Source organism: Paramormyrops kingsleyae, chromosome 6 (genome assembly GCF_048594095.1).
Source record: "Paramormyrops kingsleyae isolate MSU_618 chromosome 6, PKINGS_0.4, whole genome shotgun sequence".
Taxonomy (NCBI): Eukaryota; Metazoa; Chordata; class Actinopteri; order Osteoglossiformes; family Mormyridae; genus Paramormyrops; species Paramormyrops kingsleyae.
Window position 1 is genome coordinate 11,985,307 of NC_132802.1, and position 16,969 is coordinate 12,002,275.

At 44.0% G+C, this 16,969-nt stretch overlaps 1 protein-coding gene across 5 annotated transcripts in view; it reads left to right on the plus strand.

Annotated features, from left to right (window-relative positions):
* The first annotated feature begins 1,235 nt into the window (after nucleotides 1-1,235).
* The window catches only part of LOC111855808 (metabotropic glutamate receptor 7-like), a 118,543-nt gene continuing 102,809 nt past the window's right edge, over nucleotides 1,236-16,969 (plus strand). The window contains exons 1-2 of one of the 5 annotated variants that reach the window (XM_072713656.1): nucleotides 1,236-2,011; nucleotides 2,234-2,974. In XM_072713656.1, the coding sequence (XP_072569757.1) occupies nucleotides 2,483-2,974 (492 nt within the window). In that variant the 5' untranslated portion in view covers nucleotides 1,236-2,011; nucleotides 2,234-2,482. Of the gene's footprint in view, nucleotides 2,975-16,969 lie in introns of all 5 variants that reach the window. The other 4 variants (XM_072713658.1, XM_023835206.2, XM_072713657.1 and 1 more) reach the window with 4 other exon arrangements.

The following is a 16,969-nucleotide window of genomic DNA, read 5'->3' on the forward strand; positions in this document are numbered from 1 at the left end:
CCCAGCTTGGAGCTGAATCACAGGGACTGGAGAAAAATGCTGCATATCTGAGGCAATCACAGGTCAATCTACAGTGTCAATTCAATGGAACACATTCAAGAGTTTTCAGACCAAATGGCCAATTAAAAAAAAAGGGGAAGAGCAGATGGGGAGAACTGTCATTTTGTAGCGGGTGGGTGGCAGGAGCGGGTGGCGTACTGTGAGCCACTGGAAGGGACACGGGGGTGGGGGCAGATCCCTGCTTTTCACACCAGTCACTCTTAGCCGGTCACGGAGGCAGAGGGCGTAATCTGCTCCCCCCGTTCACGTCCCTGCCTACTCTCTGTTCACACTGCACATCAACTGCCATTGTGTAGGAGGCCTGTGCGCTGACAGGACCGTCCTCACCACAGACGCCCAGTAACTGACATGCACCTGAAAGGCACAGACAAGCAGCTGAGGAGTGCCTATGCTGATTAGCCCTCTCTTCGCAGAACAAATGCATTCTGCATGAAAAGGGTCCCAGTCAGGTTCCAAATGACAAGGCTCAGGTACAACTTAGACTGACTGTGGAGTTCCATTGGGTCTTCATTATTAAGAACATTATTCCATTCTCTACTACTTAAATTGGCACTAGCAGACTTGCAAGTATGTGAAAATTAAACTACAGAAGCCAGTGTTCTAGGCTGGCAAACTATTATATTTAAAGTCATTTATCTGGACAGAAAACATTTATTTGCTTTAAAAATAACTAATATTAAAACAAATACAAATAAACAGTAATACAATAAAATCAGAATTTCTTCTATTCTACAAAAAGCTATTGATGTCTTGTTCAATGGCTTAAAAAGCATTGCTCTGGTTCCCAAACCTCTCGACAGGGGCGCTCCAACCATTACGTGTATTTGTTAAATTTCAAAACCAGCTCACTTAATTCATTAAATTGATAAGCTAATTAACTTCATGACGTATTCATTAACCAAACAAGGTGTGCTGGTGGTCGAACTCAACAAACAGGCTCCATGGGATGCAAATCCTGAAGTGATCTGAGAAGAGGTCTTGAAGTCGCTAAGCTGACACATTTTGACAAACATGAAAGCATAGTCTTATGCTTGTATGAATACAGTTTTCTTTGGCGTCAAAGGGCTTGCACAGTTCTGTAATTTTGTCAAATGATTTGCATCATGCGTCGGTTCTCCCCATGCATGCACATGCAAGTGAACGAGAAAGAGATAGGGGAAGAAAGAATGGGAAGCGTTCGGCAGAGGGTGCGCTCCCTCTCTCCGACTGCGTGATACTGCAGTGTACGTGTGTGTGAGATCTGCCTTGCTCGGGAACTAAGTCTGGTATTCTAAAAAAAAAAAAATTTAAATTAACAAACAAGATAGGAGCGTAATATTGTGGTTACGAGAATGCGGTCCCGGGGGTGTAAGATTATAAATTACAGAGGATTACTTGCCAATTCGTCCAGTACTACCCTTTTGTGACCGGGCGGGCGGAATCGGAGAAGACAGCCCGGGGCCGGGATGCGCGGGCTGCAAACTTAATGAAGCTTTACGCCCTTTCATATCAGGAGGCGAGCACCTCCAGAAAATGGTGAAGTCTCGCTTAAGGAGACCGTCCCCGCCGCGCTCCTGACAACGTTTGCAGGGACTGCATATGTGTCTCTTTCGTTTGGCAAGCCTTTATCTAATTGTGGGTGGACAGCACAGAGCCGTCGTTACTCTGAATTTGTCCTCATATCGCAATGCACTTATCTTTCCTAGCTCAGCGCATTTGGGGGGATCCTTTAAAAATGAGATGGACTGCAAGACGAGGATAGGCTACTAATGCACGGAAATTATTTTCAAAAGAAGAAAGGAATATTACCCAAAATTCAAAACGATATAAAGTTTGCGTGTGGGGAGAGGAGAAAGAAAAACGTAGGTTCTTTTTTCAGCCGTAATTACACGAATTCATACATGGTTCTTTTTACGGGAAATACAAGATGCATCTGTACGAATGTTAACTTTTTATACTTTTCCCCCAACTGGTAAGAGAAACTACCATATTTCTCTATTTCTCTTTTATACCATTATTTCCTTCCTATGAAGACAGTCGTGATAGGCTTTCAAGGAGTGGAGTTTGACGATACAGAGCTCCGAAGCATCATATATATCTTAGCACTTTTTGCGTTATCTATAGGATAAAATCATCGCCGTTAAACACATCTGATAGAAATTTTGCTGCATTTCCTTGCGTCTCGAACTGAAAGCTTTCCTAAGAATGGGTCCCTAAAGCAACAAGCGACGCCGGAGAATGTGACGCCGGGATGAGGTGCGCGCAGTTTGGCTGAAGATCTCTCCACTTATTTTTTGTATATCCTTTCCAGCTATTTGATAACAGCAATAAGTAGCTATTCCAATGACCTCGGATCGAAAACATTTGCATTGCTTATAACGATACCTAAGCACCTTTGTGTCCCGAGGTTTTAGTAAGTGGCTGCGAAGAAAGGACTGTGGTGATGGCCATGACCAGTTTAAGAATTAACCGGAGAGCGTTTTGGGTGACGGCGACGCTCTTAGGATTGACACTTTCGCAGGAAATTTATGCTCCCCATTCAATCAGAGTAGAAGGGGATTTGACCTTGGGGGGACTTTTTCCCGTGCACACCCGGGGTTTAAACGGGCTGCCTTGCGGCGATTTAAAGAAGGAGAACGGCATCCTGAGACTGGAGGCTATGATGTACGCGTTGGACCAGATTAACAGCGATGACGAGATTTTGCCCAATATCACCCTAGGTGCGCGAGTGTTAGACACGTGTTCGAGGGACACCTATGCCCTGGAGCAGTCCCTTACTTTCGTGCAGGCGCTTATACAAAAGGACACCTCGGATGTGAGGTGCACCAACGGTGAGCCTCCAGTGTTTGTCAAGCCCGAGAAAGTGGTGGGAGTGATCGGCGCCGCGTCCAGCTCCGTGTCCATCATGGTAGCAAACATTTTGCGTCTCTTTCAGGTAGGTGCTGATTACGACTAGGCTGCCCCTGGGTGCAGTTGTCTTCTGAAATGTCATCCACACACTTGATTAATAGGGTTTGTGGGAGATATGAAGTAAATTGAAGTTGTGTCCTGAACAGTTAAATCAAGGAATGTGTTTAACACTTACATATTATGCCATATTGTTTTACACACCGAGAGGACAGCCCAGATCCCCGATTTCTTGTTGTGGATAGCCTTCCCCTCTTTCCTGACAGGTGCTCCTATTTATCGCCCCATGTAAAAAGGCAGTCCAAAGATAAAATAAGCTCAGAAAGGTTTTGCACTTGATTTGTAATATCCAACGCAACCCTTTATGACATCAGTGTCTTTCTAACCGTGTGAATAATTTAAACTCAGTTTAAATAAAATCCATATACGGTTTCGGGGCAACGTTTCCTGTTAAAGCAGGAAATGGCAGTATTATCTTACATAGTTTTTTTTTGTGCCGTTATGATGTATTTCAGGTAATATGTCGGGAGTTGTTAAATATGCATGCCTTCAGTTATGTTGGCTTAGGCTGATTGAACCTTACTTGAGCATGACGTGTTTCTCCGCCTTAAACTGAAAGCATATCCCCCCATTTTCACACGCCCCCACACTGCTTTCAGTGACTATCCAGTATTTCGCCGGAGTCATGCAAAAGTCATCATCCGGCCTCCAAATTTAATTTGGCAAAAATCGAAGATTGACTTTTTAAAAACAAAGATTCCCAGTGATTTATATTAAATGTTTTCGATCTGTTGGATTGATGCAAACTACTAGAAACGTTCATCTACGGTTTAGAGGGAGCCGTCAATGAATCGTGAGGGAAGTCCTCTGTTTTAACTACTTAAGGTGAAGCACATATGTAGGACGCAAAAAATATGAATTCTGAAACAAACATAATTACTATAAACAATATAAATGCAATCTTTAAGCAAGAAACTACGTTTTATTTGTTTAATCACCATGTTACTATATATTCATGTGTTTAACAGATACTGTAGGAGGAGTTCTATTACAGTAAACTTAACGAAAACAAATCCTTCTGGTTTTCTCTCAACAGTACTTAGTATAATATTACAATATTTAATATCAGGGGATTGGGCTGTCAATATGCAAATTACCCAAGTGATCTCATATCTGGGCTTACTGAGTAGTCATTAAAGATGTATCATTTTTATGATGAGATTTTTCATATTCCTGATCACATCATTGCGGGCCCTTACAATGACTGCATGGCCAGGTGTTACTGTCACGTTACTTGAGCTGGGTTTTGCGTATTCAAACCCTAGTGAAGAATCAAGTTTTCAACTCTGTCTGCTTCAACAGGCAGCTTTACTAGATTGCTTAGTCAGTCAATTAAGGGGATGCATTTTAAACTGAAAAGTTTACACGTTAAGATCCTTAAACACCTCTGCACTGAAACTGGGTATATCACACCAGCTGCAGCAAACAGGCAGCTGTGTAATCGCATTGCGTGTAGTGCCCCATACGAGGATATCTGCTGAGCAAATAAATGGAGTAATTTCTTAAAGTCTGCTCTCCTCGGGCACATCTAGAAGTGTGGAGAAATAAATACTTTCTCCCGCTCGCTATGGCGCGCGAGTATGAATGGGTTCCTGTGGGGTTAAACCTTTTAGCAGTTGGCATGTAAGCGAGGTGAACAGCCTGGGTTTTCGGAGGGGTCCCTGGATTCCCTCCAGTTCCGGTGCTGTCCTCAGAGAGCCATGTGGACTAGTCTGTCACTCATATGTTTCTTCCAGCATCTGCGCCAGTCAAACTCGTGATTAACTACTTTCATAAGCAGATGTTATTTAATACTAGCAAAGTGCTTAATGTGCTTTTAGCTATAATAGAGAAAGAGCGCCAACATCAACAAGAGTGTCCCCCCCTCCCCCCCCCCCCCCAACTGCACACACACCCACCTCTCTGCTTCCAAGTCTAATTTTTTCTGATGCTGGCAAACAGTTCCATTAATCCCAGTCCTTAAGGATTCAGCGATGTTTCTTATTTCCTGAGTTTTTCCATTTTTTTTAGGGCAATTGTTCCAATTGTTCCCGAATGCTTGGGAGACGAAGGCAGGCATGCAGAGATAGATGGGGCAGAGCATCCGAATGGGTTGTAGGATGCGTTGCGAGGTGGTTGCTGGCCCACGTGTGTGATTGTGCTGCTTCCCACACTTTCGAGTAATTCCCCTGCAGGGAGATCCCCCCGTCCTGCAGATTCCTGGTTCCTTCTAAGTCTTTCCGTTTGCATGAGAAGGTGCCACCTATCTTCAGCTGCATTATGATGCATACAAACCATAACTTGACAGTCACTGCCCGGAATTAGCTGAAAAATAAGCCTATGGTTTTCTTTTCAGGTTTCATGCATTTTCTGTTCGCTTATCCAGTAGGGGGTCACTGCACTGAGGTATCCCAGGTAGCATCGGGTGCTGGGTGGGATTCCAGTGCATCCCAGGGTGCACACACAGTGGGCAGGTTTGAGACAACCATTTGCTGAATGGTATGTTTTTGGACTAGGGGAAAAAAAACAATGGAAATCCTCCGAACATGTAAACCTCTCGCAGGGAGCAGGGATGTCATTTAAATGAGCCACACTGGCAGTGGGAGGCAGCCATGATTCCCACGGAGCCGCTGTGCTGCCTGTCAGCTTCCATGCCACTTTTAAAAGCATCCTGCCTGTATGTTAAAAATGCTACTTTTTTTTACATAATACATATCTTTCTTCTCCTTTTAAAATTGTCAGTTGAAACATTGTTTTCCAAAACTAATTTTCAAAGTATTTGTCCAAAACTGAAAAACATTAATGGGAAAAGGCATGAATTAATGCAAATGAACACAAATGACAGAAAAATTAGTACATATGAATTTCAACAAGTAGTTATAAATCCTCTCTAAAACAGAATATGGATTAGTTGAATATCAAAAAGGCTCAGAATAATAATAATAATAATATAACCACACATAAAAAAAATTGGCTCCAAATAAGAACAACTGACACTGCAGTTTTTTTCTCATAATACATTCCTTTTCATGAAATGCCAGGTTTGCATTCTGTGAAATACAGGGATTCAGTTCGCTAAGCTACACAAGGTATTAATTGCTTTCAGTCACTGTTTTTAACCTTTAACGAGATGATGTCTGGTAATAAAGGCAGGTATTTATCCACAGTTAAAGAAAGATGAAAATGAAGTGTTTTGCTATCCATTAAAAGAACCTGGTGATTGTGTCAGAAGGACCCCAGGAACTGCTACGCCTGATCAAATCTCCTGGATCACAGTGGGTGGCGGAACAGACCCCAGTTTGTGCAGTGTTTGCTAGATAAGCAGGCTCTCCATTTTGCATGGAAAACAAGCGCAATCTTCATAATTACCATCGCGAGATGAATAGGAAATGCTTTCATCCGCTTTACTCATTATAAGGTGTAGCCAAAACACATTTGTAGACATTTATTTTTTGGGAAAACACTTGCTATCAGTTACCTCTCTGGGATTTTATGAGCAAAAAAAATACAGATTTAAAAAAAAAAAAAAAATCTATGACATTGTAGTGGCTAGTTTGTGCAGTACCAGTTTATGAGAAAGGTTTGTGATAACTCCTTTTGGGGGGTTCAGTTACTCGGTTCAGCTTGTTTGGAAAGATATCACAAGGTAGTCATTTTGCTTGCATTTTTAAAAAATATGCATAAATGATGTTTGTCTCTCTTTTCTGATTTTATTAATCTGCGAGTTGTTCAAACATGCTTTAAGTTGCTTTGCTTGTGTCATCTGATGCTTTGGAAAGTGACATCAAAGAGTTTTTTTAAATTCTGTGTCATGTTCTCGTATTAAAAAAAAAAAAGAGAAATACTGTTCTGTGGCTCTCAAAATTGGGGCTAGAATTGGCAGCTGGGAATGCCGGCCTTTTCTTAGGGTTTAGCAGCTTTCAAGTTTTCGGCTTGACCAAAGAAAGATCTGCTGCTAATGAGTTGCCTGAGTTTTTGGATCTCTGTTGCATTCAGAAAACAAAACGGGACGTAGCTGGTGACTAGACCCTGTTATACATTTCATATGTTCTGTGCAGTCCTGCGTTGCCTCATCTCTCCTATCAGTATGCCCTTTGGGACTGCCACTGGGCCAGAGTGGATTGCACTGTTAGCATCTCTCTCCGTCTTCAAAGACTTAAGATTTAGCTCGTGTAGAAAGGGTATTATTACATAAGCCTCCACGAGGATGCCCGATGTCAGGCAGATGTACTTTTGGTTGTAAGCAGTAATAGGGATCTTTACGGTTACTTTAACTGTCTATACTTGCGACATGCTGAGAGTTCGCACCCAGACCGCTCACTGAGAGTGCCCTCCTGGGAGTCATCATGAAAGTAATTTTGGATTATCCGATCAAATGAAGTGTGGTTCTCGGGTTAAATAGTTTTGTAGAACCTCGCTTTCTAATCAAATCTGTCCAATAGAAGCGGGCGTTTCGGTATTATGGAGCACCTTGGATACATCTGTACTTCTGTGTGCAGTGAAGCACGGACGATGTGATCCTTGTATTCCTATGGTATCTATCGGTCTGTGATGTGATGCTTTTTGTTGCATAAAACCACAAGTCATATAATTTTCATCAAGACTCCCTAAAAAATGTCTGTGTTTCTCCCAGAATGAGGGCTGAATGACTATACACACTTAGCCATGGAACTTATCGAGCCATATCTGGCTCCAGTGCCAGAATGATTTTACCCTATTGATCTGCAGCAATAATCTGATTAGTTCCATTGCCTGGGGTTTTTAGCTCATATCTGATCTTATCTCTCCTGAAAAGTTTACACGGTATAATCTCAGATTATGGGTTTGGTTTCCGAGTAAATCTTTGACTAGTTTTCATCTAAAACCCTTTGTGAAAGAACATTGTGAAAGAACATGTAGGAGTTAGCTATATTTTGGCCATGGACATTTTATTTATTCTGCATGGACCTCGCTGTTCAGTCGCATGTTGGATGCGAATGGTTTGAACCCATATTGTTTCCTCGTCAGCCCTGCCCTGCGTATGCCTGACAGGTGCCTTTGTGCTAGTAAAATCTAATACTTACGTCTTATAACTATAAAAAAAGTGGTTCTATTTTTAATATTTATTAATCAGGCCATAAGTTTCTCTAATTTTTCATGGACTGGGATCGATTAAAAAACATCTTAAAAACTGGAGTCTCCAATTACGGTGTTCAGTTTAATGTAATTTGAACTGTGCAATTCATTCAATCAACAGCTTAATGAAGGCTAATTGGTTAAGAGATAAAGTGAGAGAGGGAAATATTTGGAATGGGTTTCTATTCTCTTTATATAAGCATCTATTTTTTTGTATTATCCAGTAGCAGTGTAATTTAGCAGATTAAGAAAGGTTGCAGGTTCCTGTTCCAGAAAGGCCATTGCTTCAGTACCTTTGAGAATATTCGTCTGCCTTGAATACATAGATTGGACCCAAAATAAGGTAATTATCCGGATATTGTGTAAGTCAGAGAAGAGTTGTCTTTTATAATAAATGATTTGTGTATGTACAGCTTACTAAAATACATGATCTAATACCCCTTTTCACCAAGGAGCTCAGAACAAACTAGGATAGCTGTTTCAGTGGTCTTGTTACCATGGCTGCTTTTCTGTTTTCTATGTAAAAATCCACTAGGAATCCAACAATGAACATGTGATTCCCCGGCGACCTGGAACACTTCTCATTGGGTATAATTAATTGTGGCCTATTGATGCCCTGCCACTCCCTGATCAAAGACACGATCTCCTAACGCAGATGTGCACCTACTAATCATTTAGCACCTGAGTGATTTTCTTTTTTTTAAGCAGCACTGATCGTAAACAACACATGTTCAATGCTGCCCGCTTGGCTTGTTTCTGTCCAGTCTGCTATTGTTTGCAATCGATTGATGAGCAGTTGTACCTACCTTCATTTTAATAATACAAAAAACAACAATGACAGTGGTTTGCCAGGACGATCCATCAGATTGTAAATAAGTAGAGTTTAATATTGAGTAATGGGTAAGAGCCAATAATGGGTAAGAGCTTAGCGCCATTCGCCATTCATCGAAGCCCGCTGCACATTCCAGATCAGACTATTGTCCTCTGAAGAACCGTTTTGGGCAAATTCAATCCCTCTCTCTCATAAAAAGCAGTCCACTTCAGTTCTGCCACTGATTTACTGCGGAATGATACTCTGTGTGGCTTCAGCCCTAATAATGTTTCCTGTCGAGGCCTTCAGCCGTAACCACAGCTATTGATTGCCTCCCACTGTGTATGAAATGGTAGATGAAGGGGTTATGCGAGAGTGAATTGGGGACTCATCAGTCACATGGATCCTTGTTCCCCAAATCCTAGGCGCAGATGTTTGCCAAATTGGCTGTAGATATAGATGCTGATTTGGAATTGCTTATTCGAGAGGCCAAATGTGTCATAGAGTACTGTTGCCATGGTGTGGAAGAGCCCACTCATCCAACTCGCTACTTCGGTGATGAGCCACGGTAGCAAATGGAAGTGGGATGAGTACAGGACATGAAATAATAATGTTGTACATGATATGAGGCCAGAAATCTACGATGAGGCATATAAAACATCAATGCCCATTTATTCCAAGGTTTACCTCCAGTCTACCTTCTTATGAATACAGAATATACTGAATTATGGCTGCATTGATGCTGCAAAATATGTATACATATAATTATCAATTTGCTAGAAGAACATTTATCAGATCTTTCTCTATGAAATATGAGACTTCTATAATGATGGCATAATAAAAATTAATGGTGAAGCACGATAGATGCACCGATGAGCACGGATACTCAAACTGGGTCTCTTTTTTTTTGTCCAGAAATGAACTGAGTAGCAACAGTTCACCCATGACGCGTCTCCCAATGATTGCCGCTGCACACAGCGCCGCTTGTCATGTCTGTGGTTAACGGATGCTGTCGCATTAATCACACGAGGCATTTAATTACCGTTAGCCGCATGTGAGCGTGCGTATTATGCTTTACAACTGTGTCAGCGCGCATTTGACGTGGAGATATCCTGAGATGGCGTATTTGGTGTCCTGGACTCGATTGGAGATGAGACGTACTATTCTGCTGTTTCCTCACAAGGTGGGAGGGTGGAGAGGTGGGGGGGAGGGGGTTGCTTAGGTGGCCGCTGAGGCAGACAGCAGAGAACATTTGGATAGAGGGCTCATTTCCACCTCCTGCAGGAAGAAAATCTGCCATGGGGATGGGAGCCAGGCGGCCAGACGGCTGGCAGGATGCAGTGTTCGGCCAGAGGATTACTGCGCCGCACACATGTAAAACTCCACGCCACGTAAGGCCGAATCAGTGGGCTTAGTCATCGTGTTGGTCTAGGGTGAGAAGGTGTCAAAACGCCACGCGGCTGAAAGGTGAAGTATCTGGAGGGTAGCCCTTCCTCCGGAGACGAGCAAAGCTTACCGGTCTATTCTGGTCCCCGGTTACCGAAGGACACAGCAGCGTCCAGTGAGTAAACAGTACCGTGACATAGCTGGGACGGCGACCGAGGTAGGTCTGGGTGCTCTGCAGCCGTGCTTAATGGGCATCATGGATGAAAAGAAAGGAAATTGTTTTGTTCGGCTGGGCCATTCAGTCGTACCGGTCTGTTCCTGTGATCCACAGATGCCGAAATGGAATAAACGCAAGCTCAAGTTTTTTGGCTGTAGTACACGCATCTATCAATATACCACTGCTGGAATAATAGAATCAAGATTATAGAACACAGCCGGCACAATTATTGGTGCAAATACGAATTTAATTATTCAGGGGCAGAATCGTGTTGCGTCGCAGAAACTATTCTTGTCTGGTTTGCACACAGGACTTGTCTGGAAAAAAAATAAAGGGTGTTCTCCACTTACACAATGAGCCCAAAAACCCACGCGCTTCCCTGCCATCTGTTCACGGCATCCCTCTTTCCGCGAGGCTTCTGCCCATTCTCTTCCGTTTGTGATGTCACAATGGGAGAAGGGGGGGGGGGGGGCGTTTCAGCGCCTGGCCCAGGTACGGCACCCCGTCAGCTGATGGCTCATGAGCGTTTGTCCACCTCCAAGAGTGCTCCAGATCAACTAGCGACGCACCGTGCATTAATTCCCATGGAGACACGTGAACCCATACATCAGCCTGAAAGAAAAAACAAAGCTCATTTTATTGAAAAGTGGTTGACCTGCGTTATAAATGAACTGTTACTCTCAAAGAGATGTCATTCATACTCACAGCCAGTTACCTGTGTTATTATGGGGGCAGGGAGTGTTGGCTTGAAGCTTGGGAGCACAGAGCATGCAGCATTCAACCTCAATACAATGGTTGCCAGACAATCGTAGGGCACACACACACCAGTTACGTAATTACAGTTAGACAGACCAGCAAGCACACCGAATCACATGTCTTTACACTGTATTTGGAAACAGGACCTAGCATGTAACAGGGCCCGAATCTGGAAAAACACCCAAGTAACACAGGGAGGACATGCAAGCACCACACACCCACACATGCACGCACACAGAAACACACACAGAAACACACACAGACCTGTACTCATATCTTTGTGGGGACCATCCATTCATTCATAAATAGAGACATGACCAACAATGACAACCTTAACCCCAAGCCAGCCCTAACCTTTTGGCATTTTTAGTTTTGATTGCAGTCAAAAAATTTGAATTGTCCCTTATGGGGACTGAAATAGGTTTTTATTACATTGTGGGGACACTTGATCCCCACAATGTAATGTATATCTGGACCACACACACACACACACACACACACACACACATACAGAGAGACAGAGAGAGAGAGAGGTGTAATTTTACGCCTCAGCCCTGCAGGTATGCAGCAACATGATCCAGATTCACATTATTAACTACTCAATAAACTGCTTTATTCAGATTAATGTTCATAGCAGATTTATAGTTGGTGTTTTAATGTCAGCTTGGAAAACAACATTTGTTTAATTGCACATAGCGACTTCTTGGTCAATGAGCTGTAATATTAGCTTGGTAGATATGTTGCTTAACTAGCTTTATTAAATTACCAGTTATGGTAATGCTAGTAACTAGCATGTAGTCAACTTTGGCTTTTCCTTACTGATTGCTGAATTGTGTTAATGAATAAGGATAACCTGCTTCCTCATAAATGTGTGCGTTATGACGGCAAATAGGGAAGGAGTGACAACCCAACCGTAGCCTTGTGGTGAACAAAAAGAGGGTTTATTTTGGGACCAAAAATATATACAGACAGAAATAAAAAGACAGCGAGGGGTCAAATAGGAGGCAGGAAGTAGCAACTAAGAGAGACCACAGGGAGCACAACTGGGACCAGCACAACCACTAACACTGAAAGGACTAACATCTACAATGATAGAACTAGGGAACAACATACAGCACACGCACCTACATACAAGCGTAACCAGAACTAGGGACAGGTGTGAGTGATCTGTTGCAAGAGGGGAGGAATAGGGATGACCTGCAGAGACCCCTGCTGGCCAAATGGGAACACAGCAGGAGTGACAGAGACAAATTGGGACAGTATGACAAAAATGTTGCCGCTTAGAGGAAGGGTACCGTAACACCCTTAGCTGGATTTAATGGCTAGCTAAATAAGTAAAACAGCATAAAAAGGTAATGAAAATGCTTATTGTGTAGGGCAGAGTGAATTGTGCTGCAAAGCAATAAGGACCAACTTTTGGGCCTCAAAGCTCTCCGTAATGCCCACACTGAAAGAATGTGGGGCTTCTTCCATCAGGGAATTTGTCGGATTATTGCCAATTTATTTCAATGAATTGCATTTAGTTGCTTTAAAATTACCTCCTCGGTTCCCATGTCCCCTTGTGACAAAGCTGTTCTTGTGAATTGTGCCGTCACAGAGACAGAAATCCAATCCCACCCCCCCCCCCCCCCCAGACTGAATGGACAGGAAAGAGAATCACCGCTTCTTTCCAGCTCTCTGTTGAGCATCCTGCTTTCCTCCCGCCCCCCCGCAAAGTCAGTATACAGCTGGAGTTTAGCAATTCAGCAATTAGCTGCAGTAGATTCAAATACTGTCTGCAGGACATTAGGCCTATTTCATTTAAAAAATGTCTACTTATTGGCTTAAGTCATGAATAGTTTGCTTACCATCAGTCCCCCCAAACCCCCCCCCCCCCCCAATCCATTCATCTCTATGTATGCCCCTGGTTGGCGGAATTATATAAACCTGTGGTTTTTGTAGCCCGTTAATAAAATATGTGGGATATTATGACGGCTGATTAGCTGAAACGGCAGACCTCTAGCTTAGGAGGTGACAGGTAGCAAGATGCCTGCAAAGTGTCAGATAATGTTTGGTAGGCTGTGTGTGGCTTGGTGGGTTAGGTCTCCCGGCCTGTAATGACAAGGATTCAACCCTGTCCTTGGCAGAATAGTCCATTGGGCTCTGGAGCAAGGCCCTGATCCCAGGGAAGCGTTCCAGGGGTGACAGATCAATTGCTGACCCTGTGCTCTGACCCCAAACTTCACTTTCAACTGTATGTATGTGTGTGTGTGTGTCAAGGAGAGCAAGATGAGATATTTAAGAAGAAGCATTCCACTATACCTGTGACTAATATAGTATCATTTCATTTAAAAAAATAATAGAATCCACAGTGGTTAGCACTGTTGCCTCACACCACTGGAACCAGGGTTCGAGTCTCCGCCATGGCTCCCTGTGCGTTTGCATATTCTCCCCGTGTTGTTGTGGGGATTCCTCCAGGTACTCTGGTTTCCCTCCACCGTCCAAAAACATGCTGAGGTTAATTGGAGTTACTAAATAGCCCGTAGGTTTGCGTGTGTGAGTGAATGGTGTGTGAGTGTGCCCTGCGATGGGTCGGTGCCCCATCCTGGGTGGTTCCCTGCCTTGCACCCGTAGCCTCCGGGGTAGGCTCCGAACTCCCTATGACCCTGAATAGGATGGTTACAGAAAATGAATTGAACGATTGGATGAAAAATAACAGAATCTTTATTAATGCAATAATCGGCATGGATGTACATGTTTAGCAATGCAAACGTGGCAGACTGACCCGAACATGAGTGTTCGCTCTAAAGAGCGGGATTCCCTGCGGCTCTTTCCACATATCCAGGTGTGATTCCCCTCCCCCCAAAATTGTGCCTCCTTCTCACTGCTCAAACAGCAGGGTGAGATGGAGAGCCCCATCCTTGCCGTCATTCGCCCGGGTGACATCCTACACTGATGTGAGAGAGATATTAGGAAAAGCGTTTATGTGCAAGCCGCTTAACTGGATTAGCCCAGGGCGGCGCGTGGTGCTTTCCGGCGGATTCGCGCCAGGCCGGCTCCTTGTCTCCCCTGAGGGCCCGCCGCTGCTGGTGGCCGCAGCCCTTGCCCCCACCAGCACGCCGAGAGGCGATGACACGTGCCTAATCTCCCAAATCCCCCCATTAGATATCCAACGGGTGGGATGAGGGCGGTACATCAGCGCCGGCCCACCAGGCCCACGTCAGGGCCGGCTGCGTATGTGCCTGACATATTACCGAGCTCCCGGCTCCCCTGTAGCTGTCGGTTCTGCATCTGTCGGCCGTAAAACAGCGTGAGCGGTTGCGGCGTTTTGCACTGGTCCGGGAACAGCGGGAGCTGCGGCTGTTTTCATTTACTTTAACCTTCCCCTGTAAGGTCTGGTTGGCTTGGCTTTTGTTAGCTTTACAGCTGAATGTCTCCCTGAAGCCATTTCCATTACATAACTTGCAGAACAGGACCATAGTATCATTTTCAGCAATGCTTTTGCTCGCAACTCTATATACTTATTCACTTAACCCTAACCTTTTTGTGATTTTTATTGTTTATATGTGGTGTGACAGTGGGATAATGCACAGGGACATAAGAGGGGCCATTATTCACGCAGAGGAGCCAGCACTATCATTTACCAATGATATGTTTTGAATATGTGAGTGACAGGGGGGTGGGCACTCTGGGGGCCAATCAGCTTTCATTTGGTGCCAGTGCCCCTGTAGCCCCGCCCCTGTATATGACCCCTGATAATAATTTCATCAGACCACTCAAAACTCTAAGAAATAGAATAATAAGGATTATTAATTACATTTCATGTTTTATCAGTTTTGCAACTGTTTTTTTTTTTTCACGTCACATGCTGCTTAGAAAATCCAAGATGGCAGCATCCTGCTTTAGTCGAGTGGAATGCCCGCTTAGTGAGCAGCCCGCTCCTCCTCGTCCCCCAGCCGCTGCCACTCATTCTTCAGCTGCACTCTTGGGAGACGAAACTGTCAGCGCCTCGTGTCACAGAGAATTCCCCCTCCACACACGGAAGATGGTGAATTAAATAAACAAACCAGAAAAGTGACAGCATTGCCATGGCCGTCTCCTACAGCGCATGTATCTGTAGCCTGACTAAATTAGGCTAGAGAGTGGAGGTCGTTTACTGCTGCAATCCTCCCAGGATTTCAGGAAGGGAACACTTTGCGTGGGCAGATCTAGAATGTAAGAATTTAAGCAAGAATATTCCATATCGATTCTTAAAAAAACATAATAACATAGACCACCTGTTTTTTAATAGTTAATGCTAAGTTTGTTTCTAGTGAGGCGATATACTCAGGCATGCTGGAACACTGGTACTGTACTTTTGGCATCGTTGAGTGTTCTGAAGTGTAAAGGATTTGTGGGTAATTTGTGTGTGCCATCTGCAGTGCGAGCTGCCAGGGACTGCTAGCGCTTGTCCGTTCGGGTTCTGCGTTCAGCTGAGCGGCTCCGTCAGCCCACCTCCATGTTCCGGCTCTTTCGGCCTCACCCTGAGCCCCATGGCCAGATAGGTCAGCGCTATCAGTTTCCCAGGCACCTAATCTCTAATTTACCATTAATCATTTCCCAGCGACTCTATCAGATCATTCAGGTGTGAGCAGAAAAGTAGCGAAATCACATAAATAGGCCGGTCCGGACAAAACGACAGCTGCAGCTGTGTCGCTAATGCAGTGAGCCGGGAGAGCGATCGCGGATGTCGATAAAAGAGCAAATCCAATTTGACAGGCCAGCGTTGAGTCGCCGGCTGCTTTCAGCCACGTGATGGGATCAGCTTTCTCCTTTAGTGCAAGAATTCTCACCGGCCTTTCTTGGGGCCTTTTATTGCGCTAATGCAACCAGTCGATACCCGGTTAGCATTGCGGTCGCGCCAGCACCGTATCTTGAAAGCACATATAAAATGCCCCACCTATGAAAAACTAGCTTTCAGTATGAAGGTAACACTGCAGTGGTCTTTTTCGAAAGTAATGTCAGTGGCAGTTTCAAACACAAAAGACAATTTTAAGATTTATAGTAGCCTTAATTTACCGTTATAGCCCAACTAGCATCCCGTCTAGGGTGTTCCCCTGAAAAGTGCTCTGTGCCGTCTGGATAGACTCCAGGCTCATGACAACCTTGCATTAGTCACGTTGTTGGAGATGGATGGACATATAGCCACATAAAGCATAATACAACTAGATCGTTGAGTGGAGGAGTGGAACAAAGCCCCAGGGAAGGACTGTATTTCAGCACATTAGCCAAACTCCACCTTGTCTGCAGGAGCATCCAGAACTCATTCTTTGCGCATAGTGCTCTGACGTTTTTGTTTTTGTTTGTTTTTAAGGTGCACACCGTTTATTACCCAAAGGACACCAATCAAACAATTACATCATTATTTACATTTGGGAAAACAATTATTTGTAGTCAGGCCAGTGCTAATTTACACTAATAATGACAAGGTTCGCTCCTCTCTCTGTGATGCCACGTGAACCGTATTTGACTGAGTGAGGGCTCTGTAACAACTACAAGCCCATCAAATAAATGAAGATGCATTAATTTATGTAATTAATAAGCCACAGGTAGGTTTGTCACTCTCAAAGACCATTTCAAGAAAACCCATAAGGACTGCATATCTGTACGATAAAAAATAATAACATAAACTCTCAGTCACCCCTCATTGCTCAGCACAGTCACTGCTTGTCATTTTAGCT